The sequence below is a fragment of the Helicoverpa armigera genome, chromosome 3, assembly GCF_030705265.1.
Source record: "Helicoverpa armigera isolate CAAS_96S chromosome 3, ASM3070526v1, whole genome shotgun sequence".
NCBI lineage: Eukaryota > Metazoa > Arthropoda > Insecta > Lepidoptera > Noctuidae > Helicoverpa > Helicoverpa armigera.
In genome coordinates this window covers 6,775,482-6,793,210 of record NC_087122.1, presented here as the reverse complement: position 1 = coordinate 6,793,210, position 17,729 = coordinate 6,775,482, and the positions used below count along the sequence as shown (strand labels likewise).

The 17,729-nt window shown below is 39.0% G+C and overlaps 1 protein-coding gene across 1 annotated transcript in view; it reads left to right on the top strand.

Moving 5' to 3' along the window:
- The window catches only part of LOC110374090 (lachesin), a 64,076-nt gene that overhangs the window by 38,610 nt on the left and 7,737 nt on the right, over positions 1-17,729 (top strand). The window contains exon 2 of the mRNA XM_021331670.3: positions 12,347-12,450. Within this exon, the coding sequence (XP_021187345.3) occupies positions 12,347-12,450 (104 nt within the window). The remainder of the gene's footprint in view (positions 1-12,346; positions 12,451-17,729) is intronic.

Below are 17,729 nucleotides of genomic sequence, written 5' to 3'. Positions count from 1 at the left end.
AGTGGGGGGGGGGAGCAGAGGCACGGCAATAGCAGCCACTTCCACTACATCAATCACTCGCGGACTCTGCGTCTGAACATTTCTAATTATTCGCCTCGCTTTGAATAGCCCAAATTCTTATTACACGTCCACGAGCCCCCACCTATATCCGTGTTAATTTTAAAACGTCATGAAGTAATAATATGGTGCACATAGTGGACCGGTTACATGATAGGTAATATGTTCTTCTTACGGGACATCGAAGTCAATATCTACTTCCACATATGTTACTAAATATTATATTCGTTATTCCGGTAAATGGTAGATCATTTTATTTTATACAAAAATTGAGAAACAACTCTGAATTTTACTGTAACATCGTTGCGAAACTCCAAAATTTTCCTAATTAAAGTGGATAAAAACAGCAAAACAAATGCAGCAGCTATAGGTGGTGTTAATTTCGGTGTTTATTTTGAGTAACATAAGTACATTCAGGAAGGTGAAACTTAATTTGAGGGCGCGTTCTGCATATTTTGTGCGAAGCGTGTTTGCTCACAAATGTCGCGAGGGCCGGGGCTCGTCTCGAGAGGCCCTCGAGTTCGACGAGGGCTCGAGGTGACAGCGCCGTCTAATCTCCGAGCTTCGAGTTTATCTCATTGATACACTTGAACCACTTCCAGTGATAATTCACTGATCAATTACTGCCAGACTCGTATATTTGTTATGTTTATTCATATTTTATAGAGTTACGGTTGTCAAATGATTTATTGCATTCATTATTTTTTTTGTTGTTACAAATTGTATGATAAAGTTAATAAGTAGTTTGTAAGGTTAATAAAGAGCTATAAATATGTACTACAGTAAATCAGTATTTGAAATAAGTTAATTCTTTAGACAAAGACACCTTATTGTAATTATAATATTGAGTGTTTTTATGTAGTCTTATTTACCTACAGTGAAATTTCCCACAAATATCGTCAATGGAATATCTTAAACAATGATTCGTAGTAAATGCAGGTACCTAAAAAACAAGCAATTATTTACTTCGGTCATAAAGTTTTTGACTGTTGATTTCAGCAATTTTATCTCACTCGTTTAAATTAACTGTACCGGTTAATTAATACTCTCCTCATTACCTTAACCAACGAATAGCGTGTAATTAATAATGTCATAATTATAACCATTAATATCGCTGAATTGTATCTAGATGTTGACATTGAGGAAACATTTATTGTTCGTGGAAATTCAAACCAGTTATAAAACTAGCTTCGTTTTTTCAAGGAGGACTTGATTTAAAACAAAAGAAATGCATTTGTGGTAAAAAAAATTGAGTATGTAACTATTTGTTGCTAAAAATTAAAACAGTACCTAATCGTGAGCTGCTTTCCCAATATCTGAATAAATATTATTTTATTTAAATTAATTAATCTTTACTAATTTCTGGTGTCTTATAATAGTTTTAAAACTTATTAGAACAACATCGATGTTTATATTTAGGTTCCATTGCGGTAGCTAAGATTTCTAGGTTTTCATTTGAAGTTAAGTTTGTTCATCACAATTTCTGTCTGTGACAACTTGGTTCACGATCGTAAGCTCAGCCAAATAACCTGCAATCAAAACTTATTTCATTGCATCCATCTGGATCAGGAAGATTAAACGGGCAAAACTTTAACTAGTAAAGAAAAACACGAGCTGTTACTTATAAAAAAAAATCGTCAATTTTGAAGTCGTGAAGATAATTATCTCGTGCTCTCTTCCATTAAATTGAATCGCTAAACACGCATAATAAAACGCAACACAAATAATTATACAGAACATTTTCCCTTCAGAAGGGTGTGAGAGTGTCGGCGTCACAATAGATGTGTTTACAGGAAATCAGCGTGAACTGTGAACGCCTTCCCGCCCGGGTACGAGACATGCAAACACTGTCCTGTATCACAATAAAAACTATTGCTACTACTGATCCTATTTTATTACACATGGAACTGGAAGTAGTGCTAAGAATATGTTTTTGTACTTTAAAAATAGTACGAAAATCTTTCTATAGTAACTAAGTATTTACCAATGTTAATTTATAAATACCTAACATAACCTGCATAATATTACTCAGATATAATAAGAAACGTGCTTTCAGATTTTTCCGAATACGAACTTTAAAAAAAATGTTCATAATTTAATTTACTTTTCGTAAGTCCGACAATTTACTAAAAATCCACAGATTTGTAAGGTATTACAAACAAAGATCTTTTAAATTACTGTTCCTCTTCTATTGCACTTTACTGTAAAGACTCCACCTCGATAAACTATAACTTCTGCGATATAACTGGTTCTTTGTTAATTAATATTCCCCACTTAGATTCCAGTACGTAGTGATTTTAACGAGACCAACAAGTAGCGAGCCATTCATTCGGGATGTAATTGAAGACGTTTGGCGCATCACCAATGGCGCACCGACGAGAACGAAATGATTGCGAGCTCAAAGTGTTCCGATAACTCCAGGCTTCTTTGAATGCAACATACATTAATTTATACAAGAAGAATTTACAGCGAAAGTACTAGAGCACTTATTATAGGAAATGTTTATTCTATTGAATTACCTAGAATTCTATTTAACTTTTATATGTCGTTTGATATTCTGAGAGGCTGAGTAAAGCGTGTGACTTTATTCAATGAATGCTGAATAAAATTATATGAATAGTTAACAGTTTTACTCCACTTGTATTTATGAATATTTATAAGTATCTATTGGTTCAATACTCGAAAATATATCACAGCTTTGGTAGATGATGTTAAAAATATTGCCAGATTTGTGGATAAACTCATGTTAATTCTGTGTCCTGCCTGTCTATAAAGACAAAAGAGAGGCGGTGTATTTGTATTCATTCACAGTTTGAGAAGGCGTTATGAATAAGTATGGCATGTTGGTGGCATTATCTGCGTGTTCGGTAATGTATTCAAATATGTATCAAGCCCCATCCGCACCATGTTGTCGTTGTTATTTTATTTCGCACGCGTGACGCCGTACACATCAGCTTTATTTTTTCGCGATCCTAGAGTATCATATTGTACTGTTGTTGGCAGTATTTTTGCATCGATAGAAATAAGTTTCGAAATTATTAAAATAATTTTCTCTGTTACGATTTGGTAACCGAAATTGGGATTTACTGCTTTTCATTTTTATTTTTATAACGATACAAAAAATTTAATTGCAATTTGATAAAAATTAAAGGTAAAAATCTGATATAACGCGGCAAATAACTACACGTATTCGTGAGTTGTTCTAAAAAGAATGTGTCCGAGTGCTGTGTGAACACTAGTCTGGTTAGATATTGAAAGAAAAATTGTTGAACATAGGACAGTTCTGTCCGTACTCCCGCCGTTCAACGGATATTGATTACTTGTCTGTAAGGAATACAAATGTATCAAGGAGACTGTTCTAGCGCTGTTCAGAACGCCATCCTTTGTAGTGACATCTAACATTAAACTTCATAGCCGACCCTGCGTTTTGTGTTACTGTAACTACACTTTGTGTTCAAGCTCAGCACGTACAATATTTTTATTTAGAGGTTGTCACTTCTTGCTACAATATTAACTGTTATCTAGTTGTGTTTTTTCTAAATGCTAAGATACAATTTATATCTATCGCATGATCTGAGGAAGAGGGAAGCTAACATTGCAGGAGCTATGAGAGCCTCAGGCAGCTAACTAGCAGGTGCACGTTAGCAAAGAAAAATGAAATAACGCAAAAACGAGAAGTCGAGTCGGGCGAAAGGGGGACGTTGAAACCGTTGGGGTGGTTCTTTCGTGGAAAAGCCAGTTTCCTTTAGTGGAAACAGATAACGATCCGCTGCCGACGACAGAATACGTAACTGCACTCACTAAGCATACATCTACATACTAACGGAACGCTTGCCTATCAAAGGTATCTCACACAACAGATTCCCTTTATTGAGCAGGGAGAAAGTGCTCAGTCAGTGTTGTCGTCGCGATCATATTCCGCTCCATTCAATGCGTATCACATGAACGTACAACTTTCTACGCCAATTAGCTTCCTTGCAGACAACAAACTGTATCTCAGCGAAATATCTCATGTTTCGCGTTGACCGTGATTTGTGATGACCGGAGCAGTAAGTTCTTTGTGTTAGCTGGCTGAAATCAGAGCGAATAGGTACACAAACATATGCTGGCGGGAAGGATCATTGATTCCTAAGAGACGCTGCGTCATACTTCCGTGCACTGCATTGCAATGCAAAATTCACAACGTCCGCAGGATCTTACAGGAAAATGTTATGGAAAAACTCTGTCGACATCTTTGAAACCACATTTTATTTTGTATTATTTAATATGAATGAAAATTAATTTATTTATTAATATCTTCTTAAAAACTTAAAAGATATAATCATTCCACTGTTTCATATATTTTTCTTATTCATAAAATTCTACTCAATCTGGTAATTTTACTAAATTTCATATCACAAACGCTTTGTTCCCTTCACCCTCCTATTGAGGTGAAGTACCTAATTAAAAACCTACGTCAATTGTCTCCCTTTTAACACAAAGCTTGTTTTTATTTGCATCCATTGAATTAAAATAGATAAGTAATTATTTATGTATTAAGTATGGATTTTAGGCGAATAGGTTGATAGTAATTTGGCATAATATGTAAAATCTAATTCAAGTAAAAATTTTGTTGTACACACCGAGGGTTGTCAATTTATCTGCACGATAGACATGTATTTCACCGCAACCGTACAAAATGAAGTGGTGCTCTTAAAATATATCCGATACAGACTAATTGGGTAACATTAATTTATTGGTTGAGTGCAATAGAAATGTTTTATATACGCTAGGTACGTATGTTACGTTGCGTAGAGCGCCGGGCGCCGCGGCCGGGCGGCGGGCGCTCGCGCTCGTGACCTGCATCCATTGCGTCGGCGATACGGCGACGTGCCCTCCATTCTGTTATATTGTATTGCCAATTTGTAAACATACGGCTTACTACTATCAATACATACCCGACTACATTCAAAATATTTTTTGAATATAGTACAAAAAATGTTCTGTTATTTTTATTGGTGCAGTTGACAACCACCTGGTGCTCTAGAGCGCGTGAGGTACACGCTCTATAAAAATAAGTATGACACACCGGGATTCTAACTTATCTAGCTGACAATTTTAGTTCACATACCCCAATAACGTTGCAGAAATGTTATTATCATTTTATACCGTAGCAATTTAATCCGTGACGTAACAGTAGTCAGATATCATTTCACAACTGATCTAATATAGGAATTCAAAAATGAAGTAATAAGTCGGAGATACAAGGGCGGGCGCACCGCACAGTGCGCGCTTAATGGGCGGCATTACCATTCCAAGTCGGTAGGTGAGCGGCGAGCGGCAACCGGCGCCCGACCGCCTTGTGAATATGCAAAGTGAAACACGTTAAATATTGAACTACCGTATTGTACCAAATTGTGCCTAAATGTGCGCTTTAATTCTAAACTCTTCTCACTATCTGAAACTTTTAATTTATGTATTATTAGAGCCAAACTACGCAATTTACTATTACTTGGCTGCACGCCAACTTTTAGAACCAATTAAAGGTTTATTATAAAGTTAAATAAACGAGCGTTTGCCGACAAATGTAGAATACGATTAATAAGACCTGACCTTATTGTTTTAAGAAAACGTTCTCAAAGTTAACCTTTATTTATCACGGACATTTGAAGCTGTAACAGTATTCCCGTAGATAAAGGTCAAATGAACATTTTATTTCATAACATCAGATAAGCAACAGTTGAGTCGAACTTATAATTCTATTTTATAATAACTCGGTTGCTTCTGTGCAGTTTGCAACGAACTGTTTCTCGGAACTTGGCCTTAATGAAGACCTCTCGCTGCTGTAATGAAATAGTTAATTATAGTTTCAACGACAGGAATGACAGCAACAATATTTAGTTCTTTATTTTATTTTTAGTAACTAAGCTCCTGTAAAAATTTACATACAAATGAGTTTTAAGTAGTTTCCTAATATTAAGTACTACAGAGATTCAGATGCAATGTGTTGAAACATCAGTGTTCTCATATGTAGATACTCCCGTACAAAAATTGCATTTTACCCTTACCGCTACATAGAACGTGATCTTTCACGTACACATACGACCAAGATCATGTCTTAGACAAAATATAAAAAGGACGTGTAATTTAACAAATATAATTTATTAACATATGTACGCATGTATTATGTAACCATAGCGCACACTAGACGCCGTAGATATGACACGTCATTCAAGTACAGAATACGAATGTAACGTGAGGAGAATATAATAACAGTGTATCCGCATAAAATATTTCTCGATAAACTGATAAAAAGCATACGCTGGCATGTCAGAGCAAAAATTGCCAAGCGTCGCGTCCCTCGCCGCGCGGCATTGTACCCGAAATGACACGCGAAAGGCGTCAAGAGCGGCGCGCTCCCGCCTTCACAAAAGGCTTACAGATGCGCGCACCAGAAGATTTTAATGAGGCAACGACTCTGTGTGATTTTATCGCGTGTGCCGTAATGAGAAATAACCAAGCGCATCCTCTTTGACTGCGCTCGTACGGCGCTGCCAGCAAAAATGCTACAAGTGACATCTATGCCTTCTAATTTATTACGAGCGCAATAACTCTCGCACAAAGAATATCAGATAACTGACAAGTTGTTAGGCCTCAAAAGTGCTCTTCTTACTTACTTCTACCATAGAGTATAAACACGATACAGATTCGTGTTTGTGTATCGTTTATTGCCTCCGTATACATTACCAGATGTAAACAAATAGAGTCAGCGATAAAATCGTCTCCGTTTTACAAACGTAATAAAACAAATTAGGCGACGAAGTAAGTTACGAGGGCCCGGTACACTGGCCAATTTTCATCAATGCAAATCACGTTGTCGACTCGTCAACCCAATTACCAAGAAGTGAATTTAAATAAAGATAAGTATCGCCCTCGAGGAGACAATGCTAATAGGAGGCGGAGGCGTGATAATAGGCTCCGACTGGGGTTGAGCGGCGCACCGCGGTAGGTGCTTTAATTAGATCTCGCGACTTACGCCGTCAGCCCGAAACACTTGTTCAATTAGTGATTAGCTTTAAGAAACTTTATTACGCAAACGTTTTGCGCTTCTCTCTTACCAACTTACAAATATTATAAAGATGTTTTACATGTAAACAACATCTTACCGGCTGAAGTAGGTGAACAAATATTATTATGAGTTTCAGAGTGACTTAGATCTCGTAAGTACGAGTATACCTAATAAAACAATACATATCATTAAAGTCAATCAATTCGGTAATGCTACCAATCAATGAAAGCGGTCCGAGTTTAATTAAAATGAAGAGAGGTATTTTCATTTATTCAGCATTTCATGGACTCACTGGTCTTGCGGTGGCCGGTGGAACAGTTTGTTTTCCTACAACATACTTTTCAGTTTCAGCACTGGCTTTGAATTTACTTCATTATTTTAATCAGTTGGGATTTTATTTTTACCGTACTTACCTTTTATATTGTCACAAAATGTCTGTGTGGGTAAAGTGATAAAAATCTGGATTTAGTTAAACTTATATTGAGAGTTAATATTTATGCTTTGGCAACTAGAACGTAGATTGAACTGATGTTTCTAGTATAATAGCAAGCACCGGTGACAGCTAGCGGGGGAGCGATAAGGGGTGTACGGGGAAAGGGGCGGCTTCCCACGACCTGTCAACATCTGCTTCCGTGCTTCCGTTTAGCTGACCGCCACATGACCTGCCCTCGATGACCCAACGATTGTTCTGTCAATAAGTGTGTTTGTTGTAAACTACACATATAACGTGGATATATTTGGGATTTAGGTCTACGTTACTGTACTGTGGCTTGTTAACATTTTACTTGAAACCGAAATCAAGAGTACGGATTAGTACAGTTTGACCTCATGGTCAAATCAAATAAATGAATCAGACAGGTGGCAATAAATAGGCCTATTTTAATAGAGGTTGACTCTTTGCAAAAATCTTTACCTCTAGCAACATCCTCTTTAACTTTTCATTTTCTAAGATTGTTGTTTCTAGTTTATTTCTTCAGACTTATAAATAAAGATTAAACTCTGGTGGAAAATAATGTTTCGATAAAACTTGTGATTCTCAATCCAGTAAAGTGTGAATGTGAGCCATTATTTTATGCACACAATATGTGACACTGGCACGTTTATTTAATGCCTCTGATAGCATCTATTTTATGTCTCCCGCTAGACGCGACCCTTAGCTTTCTTCACAGGCTCAAACTGTTTAAGAATTTTCAAAATATGCACCGTTACAAAAACATCTGTGTGATGTTGGAGAAAACACAAACACTGGTATTATTCAAATAGGTTTATTCAAGAAAGAAAAAAACGTACGTTGACAGTTTGATTAGATTAATTTTCTGAGAACTAGCATGAATAGCCTAGGTATTTGGAGCTGTTTTTTTACTTCAAAAAAATATTTCATAATCAAGTGAAAGCTTCATTGTTATTGTATCGTTTGATAGATATACAGTACAGCGTTAATCCATACACATTTTACGTGAAATTATTTGTAGGCTTTCCAAAAGCAAAAATAAATATTTCAATTGTAGGTTGATTTATCTACAATTGATGTACAGTTTATTTCAGTTACATTGCGCTTTGTATCAAAACAAATCACTTGTACAAAATAACAACATAAAAGCAAATACTACCAATTGTACCGACATCATTTTTTCCACAATCCGTCTACTAAAACTAATATTATGTATGTTACTTTATATCTATTTTCTGTATTCACTCAGGGTTTATGTATCTCGAATAGTCACGTCCGTGTCCCGGCGAAGGGTAAAGCATACAAATAAGTGAAAGTCCGAAACCACCCAAACACCCGCCGCCACGTTCTTTATCTGCGGATCTCTTAAAAGAATTTGATCGTATATGAGAATATTACGAGCCACATCTGTGACAAGGGACGTATAAACTTAAATATTTGGCTACAGAACCGCACTTACCATAACAAAACTTAATATTGATTTTGTTCAAACTAATCTGATCTACGGACATTCTATAAATACTTAGGGTCTCGTAGGTCAGTTTTCAAACTGTCACACTTGGTTTTTCTATATTGACTGAAAGTATTATTGTTCACTATGCTCACTCCATCAATATATGTACTACCTGCTAAACTACGAGTTCTGCTTAAAGCAGTAAGTACACTCTAACTTAAAATATACTCAGACAAGATTTTAGACAAAGAGGCTAGTAGCTTATATGTACTAAAATAGCCAGCGCTATTCTTATCAATTTGGAAAACCTAAAAAAGTGCATTCGGCATCCATCCCGAAGCCTGTTATTTCGACAGGCTATTTTGATATTCAGTTCCATCTAAACGTTTGATATGAAAGTCAGTAATGGAGGCGATGTTTCAAAACAGATAAAACATAGAACGATAGGCTATTTGTCACGATGGCGTGTCACGAGTATTATAACGAGGTGTCTACGTAGCCGCAATCAATTTGGCGGTGCGGGCCCTGTCAATTTGCGGCGGGCCGGAGTCGCGGCGTGCCCGCTGCGGTGCCGCTCCGGTGCCGCGCCGGCCCGTCCGTGCCTGATGACTTCCGACTGACCGCTTCTCATTTGCATAAGGGCCAGCTTTAATATGAGATTATTCTCGAGTTAGGAACGACTGCGGTCCCATTCATTATTAGTTTTGGAATATTTAGTCGACCCAATCCCGGACGTAATTATTTGAATTGCCACTCGTATTTGACATGCTTGTTGGTAAATTGCAATTCGAACGAGTAGTTTTAATATTATAATGGTAGCAAATATTTTTATCAAATAGGTGTACAGAGTTTTCAATTCACTCTGATTGTTTTCAATTGCTTTCACATGAAACAAAAAGTAAATATTGATCTGATCTCTTATAATAATTTTGTGAACAGCCGCTGGAATACTATTTATAATATCACCTGTATTCATATTGTTTGATGAAATATCATGTCTATAGGAAAATGCAAACAACAATTCGATAATTATTGCAGGATCGTGTAGGAATTTAATCGACAAGGTGTACACGTCGCTACATTGTAATCACAACAATAGTACTAACGTGTAACCGTAGCACAGACAACGTCTTGCCATCGGTGACAAAGGGATTACCCCCTCCCCCGCACCGCTGTCTGCGGTTTCTTAATTAACCCCTAAATACCCTTGCACGCGCCGCACTGCCTCGTGCGGTATGTAAGATTATTGCCAACGTTACCCTTGTTAATTTTAATGTACGGTATTATTGAAACAAATAGAAGTCCTCGACTGTACGAGAGCCTTATTAACTTAAACGTACATGCTGTTAAGTTGACTCATTATTAGCATGTTACATAAATGTGGTATGCCTCAAGCCATTCTATGGATGTTATTGTTTTGTACTGTCTCGTGGCCCATAATCTCAGTTTGGGTCGTTGACGCCTGCCGTTGTCGTATTCTATGTGTTTGTTAGAAATAATCTCTATTATTGATCTGCGTAGATACTTCCATTGGAAATTGTCGGAAGGGGTTATTAGCTGTAGACGATTTATTTTCAAGATTGATTAATAGCGTGTGTGAACTGAAAGCCTAATAGCACGTCAATAATTTTTAATTTAGACGGATTCCACAATTATTCTGAAAGTCGGTTCGTGATTGACTAACGTAACGATCTTAAAATTAACGACGTGTTTGGAATGTCGAATGTAGAACTTCACAAATTACCGGCGTGAAGGGTGTTACGCAACGAATACGCGTCATCGTTCCCGCGGTGCTATACCGACCAATAAAGTTGTATCCATTGTTAGCAATTATCGTAGAGAAACGCATACACAGCTAATAGGGTGCGTTATAGATGTTAATGCGCGATTTACATCGGTTGAGTCAGGAGCACCCGGGCAGAAAATGGAGCGTCGTGCTTAGAGCTAATACGATCAGGTGAGCAAACACGCAACAACCGGAGCTTTCATCTTCAGTCGGGTATCTCTTAGCCATGCTCGCACACAAATATACGTACAATCTAAATGTTAGCTCAGTGGCGACTGCGTACGCCTAGCTAAATTAAACTTTATTGAGTGATTTTAACAATGGTAATATTATTAACTAAATCTTAGTGTGTCCAAGACATTAAGGTGAAAATTAGGTGTAACTATGCAAACCAGTGTTTTGCTTGGTCAGTATGATGTACATGATGATCGTCTGATACTTAGCTGAGCATTGGACTCAACAAGTATATTTGTCTCAGTCAAATAAACATTTAAGTGCAAGCGCTATATGATTAGTAAATTCAATAAGAATTTTAACGATAAGCATAAGCTGTATACAGAAGACTTTATATGAGTGCCTAAAGTCTACAAAAAGAAATATGTGTTTTCATGTTGGACTGAAACCGGAATAAAATAAATCTATTGTCAGTCTGGATGCGGTAGTGATATGTAAACAACTTGGGACCAGACTAACTATTGCCGCTGAGCAAGTTTATTCTCCAAACACAAACGTACACAGACACGTCGGAGTGAAGGCATGGCCAATCGGACCGGCTCGTCGATTCATGTTGATGCTCAAACAAAACAGTTAGTCATTGCGTCACAGCTAAATAAACCCCATCGACTGTCAACTCAAAATTTTGTATTCGCCACATTAAACATTAGCAACCATTAATCAAACACAGCACGCTGAATGCGAGCGTTTGACTGTTCCCTGACTCAATACTGTTGTCGCAGACGACATCGCTCCTTTCTTTACATAGACTCCTGCCTCGCTCACGGGATGACAAATGTTTACTTGCTTATTCAACCCCGGTGTAACCCCTTCTCCTTGCACAGTTCAACACTTCCCGCTTTTTCCCAACAGTATTAACATTTTCACCGCAGCGATCAAATACTTAACTATTCCGCACCTCGTGTAGCGACATAAAAGTAAGAACTTAAGAAGAAAACAAAGAACGCCAATTTGGCAAGTCGAAGACAAACGCATTTAAAATGGGCAGAGCAGAGCAAGGGCCATCTATCTTGGAGCTTGATAAACGACGACATTATTCCTTATCGCCCACTCAATTTGTTTAAAAGCGTTCTGCTTTGATAATTTGAGAATTACAAATCGTATCTCTTGACACAAAAATGTCCTCATAACTGGAAAATCTTGCCGGAGTGATAAGACTAAGTGGAGATCAGTTCAATTTATCTAAATTTATATCTTTGCAGTAAGCCGCGACTGCGAAACGACAAGCTGTCGGTCGATAGTAATAAAATATTAGTTGGTACTTGTGTATAGGTCACGCATGAACAGAATTGAGTAAATGAATGGTTATTGTTTCAGTGGTGGAGGAGCCCGAGTTTACGGATGTCATTCAGAACGTGACGGTGCCGGCCGGCCGGAGCGTGCGCCTCGCCTGCTCCGTCAAGAACCTCGGCTCTTATAAGGTAACTTCACTTCATCTTATAACCTACACTACAACAGGTTGACTTACACTTAATATATTATGTACGACTCAGACTGCTGTCTTTGGAACCTTGTTTATCTCCCACACAAACACAAAATCACATCTCTGAATGGGCTTCACTTAGATAGGTTGGAGGCGACGGCGGCGCACTGAATAGACGACAATATGCGTGGAGCGGCGAAAGGAAACATAAAATAAGAAGCATTTTATCATTTGATTTAGAACGCGCCGTCGTAATAAAGTGTCCATATAAATGGAGGAAGATATGATTTACAACCTCTACGCCGAGTTTGCACCTCGCTCTTGCGGCTGAGATGGTTTAAAAACTAAAATGTTAAAAGTATCTGAACTTTTCGTTTTTAGAGACTTCATGCCATCGAATCAAAATTTTCGTGAAATTTTAATTTGGCCTTGGACGACCGAGCGTGGCTTCAAGCCACCCTTCCGATCAGATTCGGTGGCCTCGGTGTCCGCAAAATTTCCAGTTTAAGTCTACCGGCGTTCCTATCCTCGGTCTGCGGCACTAAGGAGTTGACCAGAAAAATTTTAGCCCCTTCACTGGTCGATTCTGAGGTGCCGTGTCTGACTGATGGCATGAACGCCTGGAAAGTGGCTTGCCCAAACACAGCCTTCCCTGAAAACCCGGCTTCCCAGAGACAGTGGGACGAGCCGCTCTGCAGATTGACGAGAAATAAACTAATTGAAACATCTGTCAATACTGCTGAGCGTGCCCGCCTACTGGCTGTGGGAGAGTGGGAGTCAGGGCTATGGCTTCACGCACTGCCGTCACCCAGCGTTGGGACCATGCTGGGTGACACTACATTCCGGCTCGCTACATGCCTACGCCTCGGCGCTCCCACTGCGGCTCCGCATCGCTGCCAGTGCGGTGAATCTGTGGACCGCCTTGGGCACCATGGTCTTTCCTGTAGCAAAAGTGCTGGTCGCATGGCACGACACGCCAGCATAAATGACATTATCCGTCGTGCTCTTGTCACCGCCGGAGTGCCAGCCATTTTAGAACCCAGAGGCTTGGCACGCGACGATGGCAAGAGACCAGACGGGATGTCTATAATGCCTTGGAAGATGGGAAGGTCTTTGGTGTGGGACGCAACCTGCGTCGACACCCTTGCACCTTCCCACCTTCCCAGTACGGCGAGCTGTGTCGGTGCAGCTGCTGCGGCCGCGGAAAACCTCAAGCGGCACAAATATGTAAACCTCACCGGCAATTGCATTTTTGAGCCGTTTGGGGTTGAAACCCTGGGACCATGGGGCCCAAGTGCCCACAGACTATTTCGAGAAATTAGTAAGCGATTAGTGGAGTCCACTCGTGACCAAAGGGCTGGCCTATACCTCGGTCAAAGGATATGCATTGCCATCCAGCGTGGCAATGCAGCCAGCCTTTTGGGCACGATCCCAGCTGACAGCGATGCGGATGAATATTTTGATACCTAGTTTTAATATTTCCCTATTATAGATTAATATTGATTATTATGAATAGATAATAAAAAATAGGTTATGTTGAATAAAAAAAAAAATAAAAATTTTCGTCAAATCAAATCAACATTTAATGTTGAATTCTACGCAAATGTCGCAAGTGCTACGCCAGCTACGGCGTAGCAACTACGTAGCCACTTAAGATATATTCATTTGTGGATTTAATAATTTGGAGTTAGTACTAAGACTCGAGGCATTAGATGAAAGATTAAACTTAACGACATCAATTTGGTGTAAGTAAGGCAATATATCTGTAACGAGTAATACAGCTACCGGCGGGGTGAGTGGTAGCCGGTAAGCGCAGCTCGGACGAGCCCGACAGCCGGCGCCCGGTGACCGGACGGCCGATAAGCCGCAAGGTGACGCCGGCTAACTGCCGACACCGCACGCTCCCACTGCCGGGGGGAGCACGCTACATTCGGTTCCCACTGAAACTCCCCGCACCCACTGTTAACCAGAAACGTAGATTAGTTAGTAATAGCCAATTCGTAGGTAAACGCTCCGATGTCTACTACTGCGTTCGTGTAATTATTTCGAATGGAGACCTTCACCATACTACAATATTGCTAAACAACGCATAACACGATAAAAGTAAACCCAGCTAAACATCAATAGCACTTCTATCGATTTCCGTTTGGCCGACTTTTTTCTTTTTATTTTATTGCATTTACTTACTTGTGAAGCTGTCTACGGTGCGGGCGCAATAAAAGCCGAGATAGTGTTCTCGTGCTTCTGAAATAAAGGCTTAACTGGGGGAGCCATCACGGTTGCCCTGTATTGACAACAAGAAGCGGATTTCCCCGAAAGCCTCGCCTGTGCCATTAGTTTCCCGCATCGGTTAAAAAGATTTGCCTTTTCGTCCGTATTTTTTTAGAATTATTGACTCATGCGAAATATTGCCATGAAACGACGGGGCATTATTTGCTTGTTAAGATCATATTCCGTAACATAAAGATGCAACGGCAGCAACCTTCTTTTGTGATAGGTTGCTTTAAGATTAGGGTAGCAAGGCTCCCAATTAGGAACAACACCAATTGGTTTCACATGTATGTTTATGCATGTGTATTTTTTTAATAACTCAAATAATGAGAGCATTAATATTTAGGAAACCTCGAATAATGCTTGACTAATATGTATGAGAACGTTAAACATTCAAATAAACGTTTCCTATGTTCAAAATTTATTCACAAGGCAATTCGACGAAAAGATTTCCTATTTTATGCAAATGTGTGTAAGTATGCGCACGTAGCCGGTTCATCGGCATGAAATGTCAGATAGTCGGCAGTAGCACGTATGTGGGTTTGCAATAACATGCCACAACGAGTCGCAGCAATGTTACACTCGCGCCGCATGCGAGCGCCGCCTGTTCAAATTCTGGCATATTTCTCGTGCCTTAATACTGGAGCTCGCATGAGCAAACTGAGCCCAAGATGAGGGGAGCCGAGAGCACTTGTTCCGACGACCGCCCGCCTGCGCCACCGCCGCTCTAATGTCCGTAATGATCGTGTTCGCCGTTACACAATCCTGACTAATGCCAATCCATGTTTTAATTAAAAACATCTCTTTTATATATGTACACGTAAACGTCGTCATTAAATTCCATTACAAAACCATTAGTATTAAACTTTTCTCGTAGCATGTTTCCGATCACTACTTACATCTACCCCAAAATAACTTATTGGCCAAAGATTTCGAGAAAACTTGGAGAGCCCTCTGTACAAATCCGCAGCTGAAGAGATCTCTAAGTGGGCTTTTAGCAGAACTAAGCTAAGCCGTCTCGTGCAAGATGTTCGCTCATTTCTGTCTACGCCATTGCATTAGTGTGTCAACCGTACTAACGTTTTGTGACGTGGGGCGAAATTCGACGAACAACAGTTTGATACAAACTATGTGTGTTGTTATTTTACTTTGTTCTCACACAATCTGGACACGGCACGCCACTTTGCCACTTTTCATGGTTCCAGGAACAATGGTCATGGGCACTTGCAAAACCTCCGTTGATAATACAAACAGATAAACAATCTTCACGATTATGTATATCAAAGATTATGACGTCACTTACTTTTATAGAACACGTACATAGAAATACTGTGCGAAAATGAGTCCATCTTTTTGCCGTTCCATCTACAAGTTACTGTTATATGTAAAATTTTCTTTTATGAATACGTAACACGCAGTTAGATATTTATCATATTTATGAAGGTTGTATCAAAAGCGCCTTCTTCGCAAATCTCCAAAGACCAGCAAACAGTATCTTAAGTAGTTTTGTGAGCTTTTATATCTCTTTGCTTTGATAAGATTTTCACAAAATAATACACCATTTATCGGATCATCCGTTGCTATTTCAATAACTATATGGTACATTGGTACTGTGACATCATCATGACATATTAGATTTTTTTTATTTATTGTAATAAAACATAGGTAATGACGATAGCCTTACATCGTGCCTTACGAAACACTGACGAACTCGTCATGCCAAGTCGTCGGTCTAGCGTTTTGATTCAACGAGCCGTACGGCTGTTACTTATTCACGAGCTAAATATACCCACTAGTAAATAATCTTACAATTTGAACATTAAGTTAAAAATATGAACCTTCTATAACTTGAAACAAACAAAGTTAGGGTAATAGCGTAAGATGAAGCTCTTTAAACGTTCCATAATTAAATCTGTCGTAATATTATTAAACACGTCTACGAATCATCTCCTGCGGCGATAGGACCCGTCGTTAAAGAGGTTCGGTGCGGTGCGCGGTGGAATGGGCAAAGTTTGCAACGAGTCCATTATAAATCAAACGATGCCTTCCAGGCATGTCCTGAGGGACGAGAACGTCTCCCACCGTGCCACCGAACTTCAACTTTGCCTCCTTAATGCCTCAACAATTAAGATAAAAAGAAAGAAGGGCCTAAATTAAAGGTGGTTAAAAGATAACGAGTTAATAGGCCGCTCTAACTTTACCAGTACTCGGTAGGATTTCAGTGTAACCTTAGACAATGTTCCGTAGGGGCAGCCTTGACATTCTGCTAAATACTGGTACCAAAACTATGGTTTATACTTTTAATGGAACATCTATACTTTCCTAGTACTTTTAAATAAATGTAAACAACATTAAAGTAAACTCAAAAATGTAACAGCAACCTGTCCATAAAATTTGCGGTTAGATAATTTTGCATATTTGAAGTAATGGGCCGAGTGCCGTCGAGGGCGAGCGCGGGGCGCGGGGCGCGCGGCCGCCAGGCAACAACTCGCGTAACGACGTCGTGACCTAACTCGTTTAGGATCCGCAGACGAATGAAATTAGTTAGCCGCTGCCGTCATTACGAATATCATATTTTCATCTGCCACTTCCACCAGCTTCATTAGTCACTTACGTAGCGGGAAACCATTTTATGTCAAAGAAAATCTGATATATATTTTTTTCTGTAAATAAAGTTGATATTTTTTGCAGGAATCCAAAAATATTTTACTTAAGATGGGTACCACTTGTGCTGTTACTAAACTTGCCACCCACAGCTCGCGATACGATTGGGGAACTTCGTTAAGTTCAACACTCAACGCTTATCTTCCAACCGCTTATAAAATTTTGATTCCTATTTAATTTTATCTTAATTGTTCGAACAGTAAAAGAGAACTTTGGGCAATTTCTCTTTGCGTTATAACGGATTTAAGATAACTGCTTTAATCTTTGGTTTGGAACGAATATACGTAGCTAAGTGTGGTGTAACTCTGACATTATAGTATTAATTTTGTTCATAATAATATT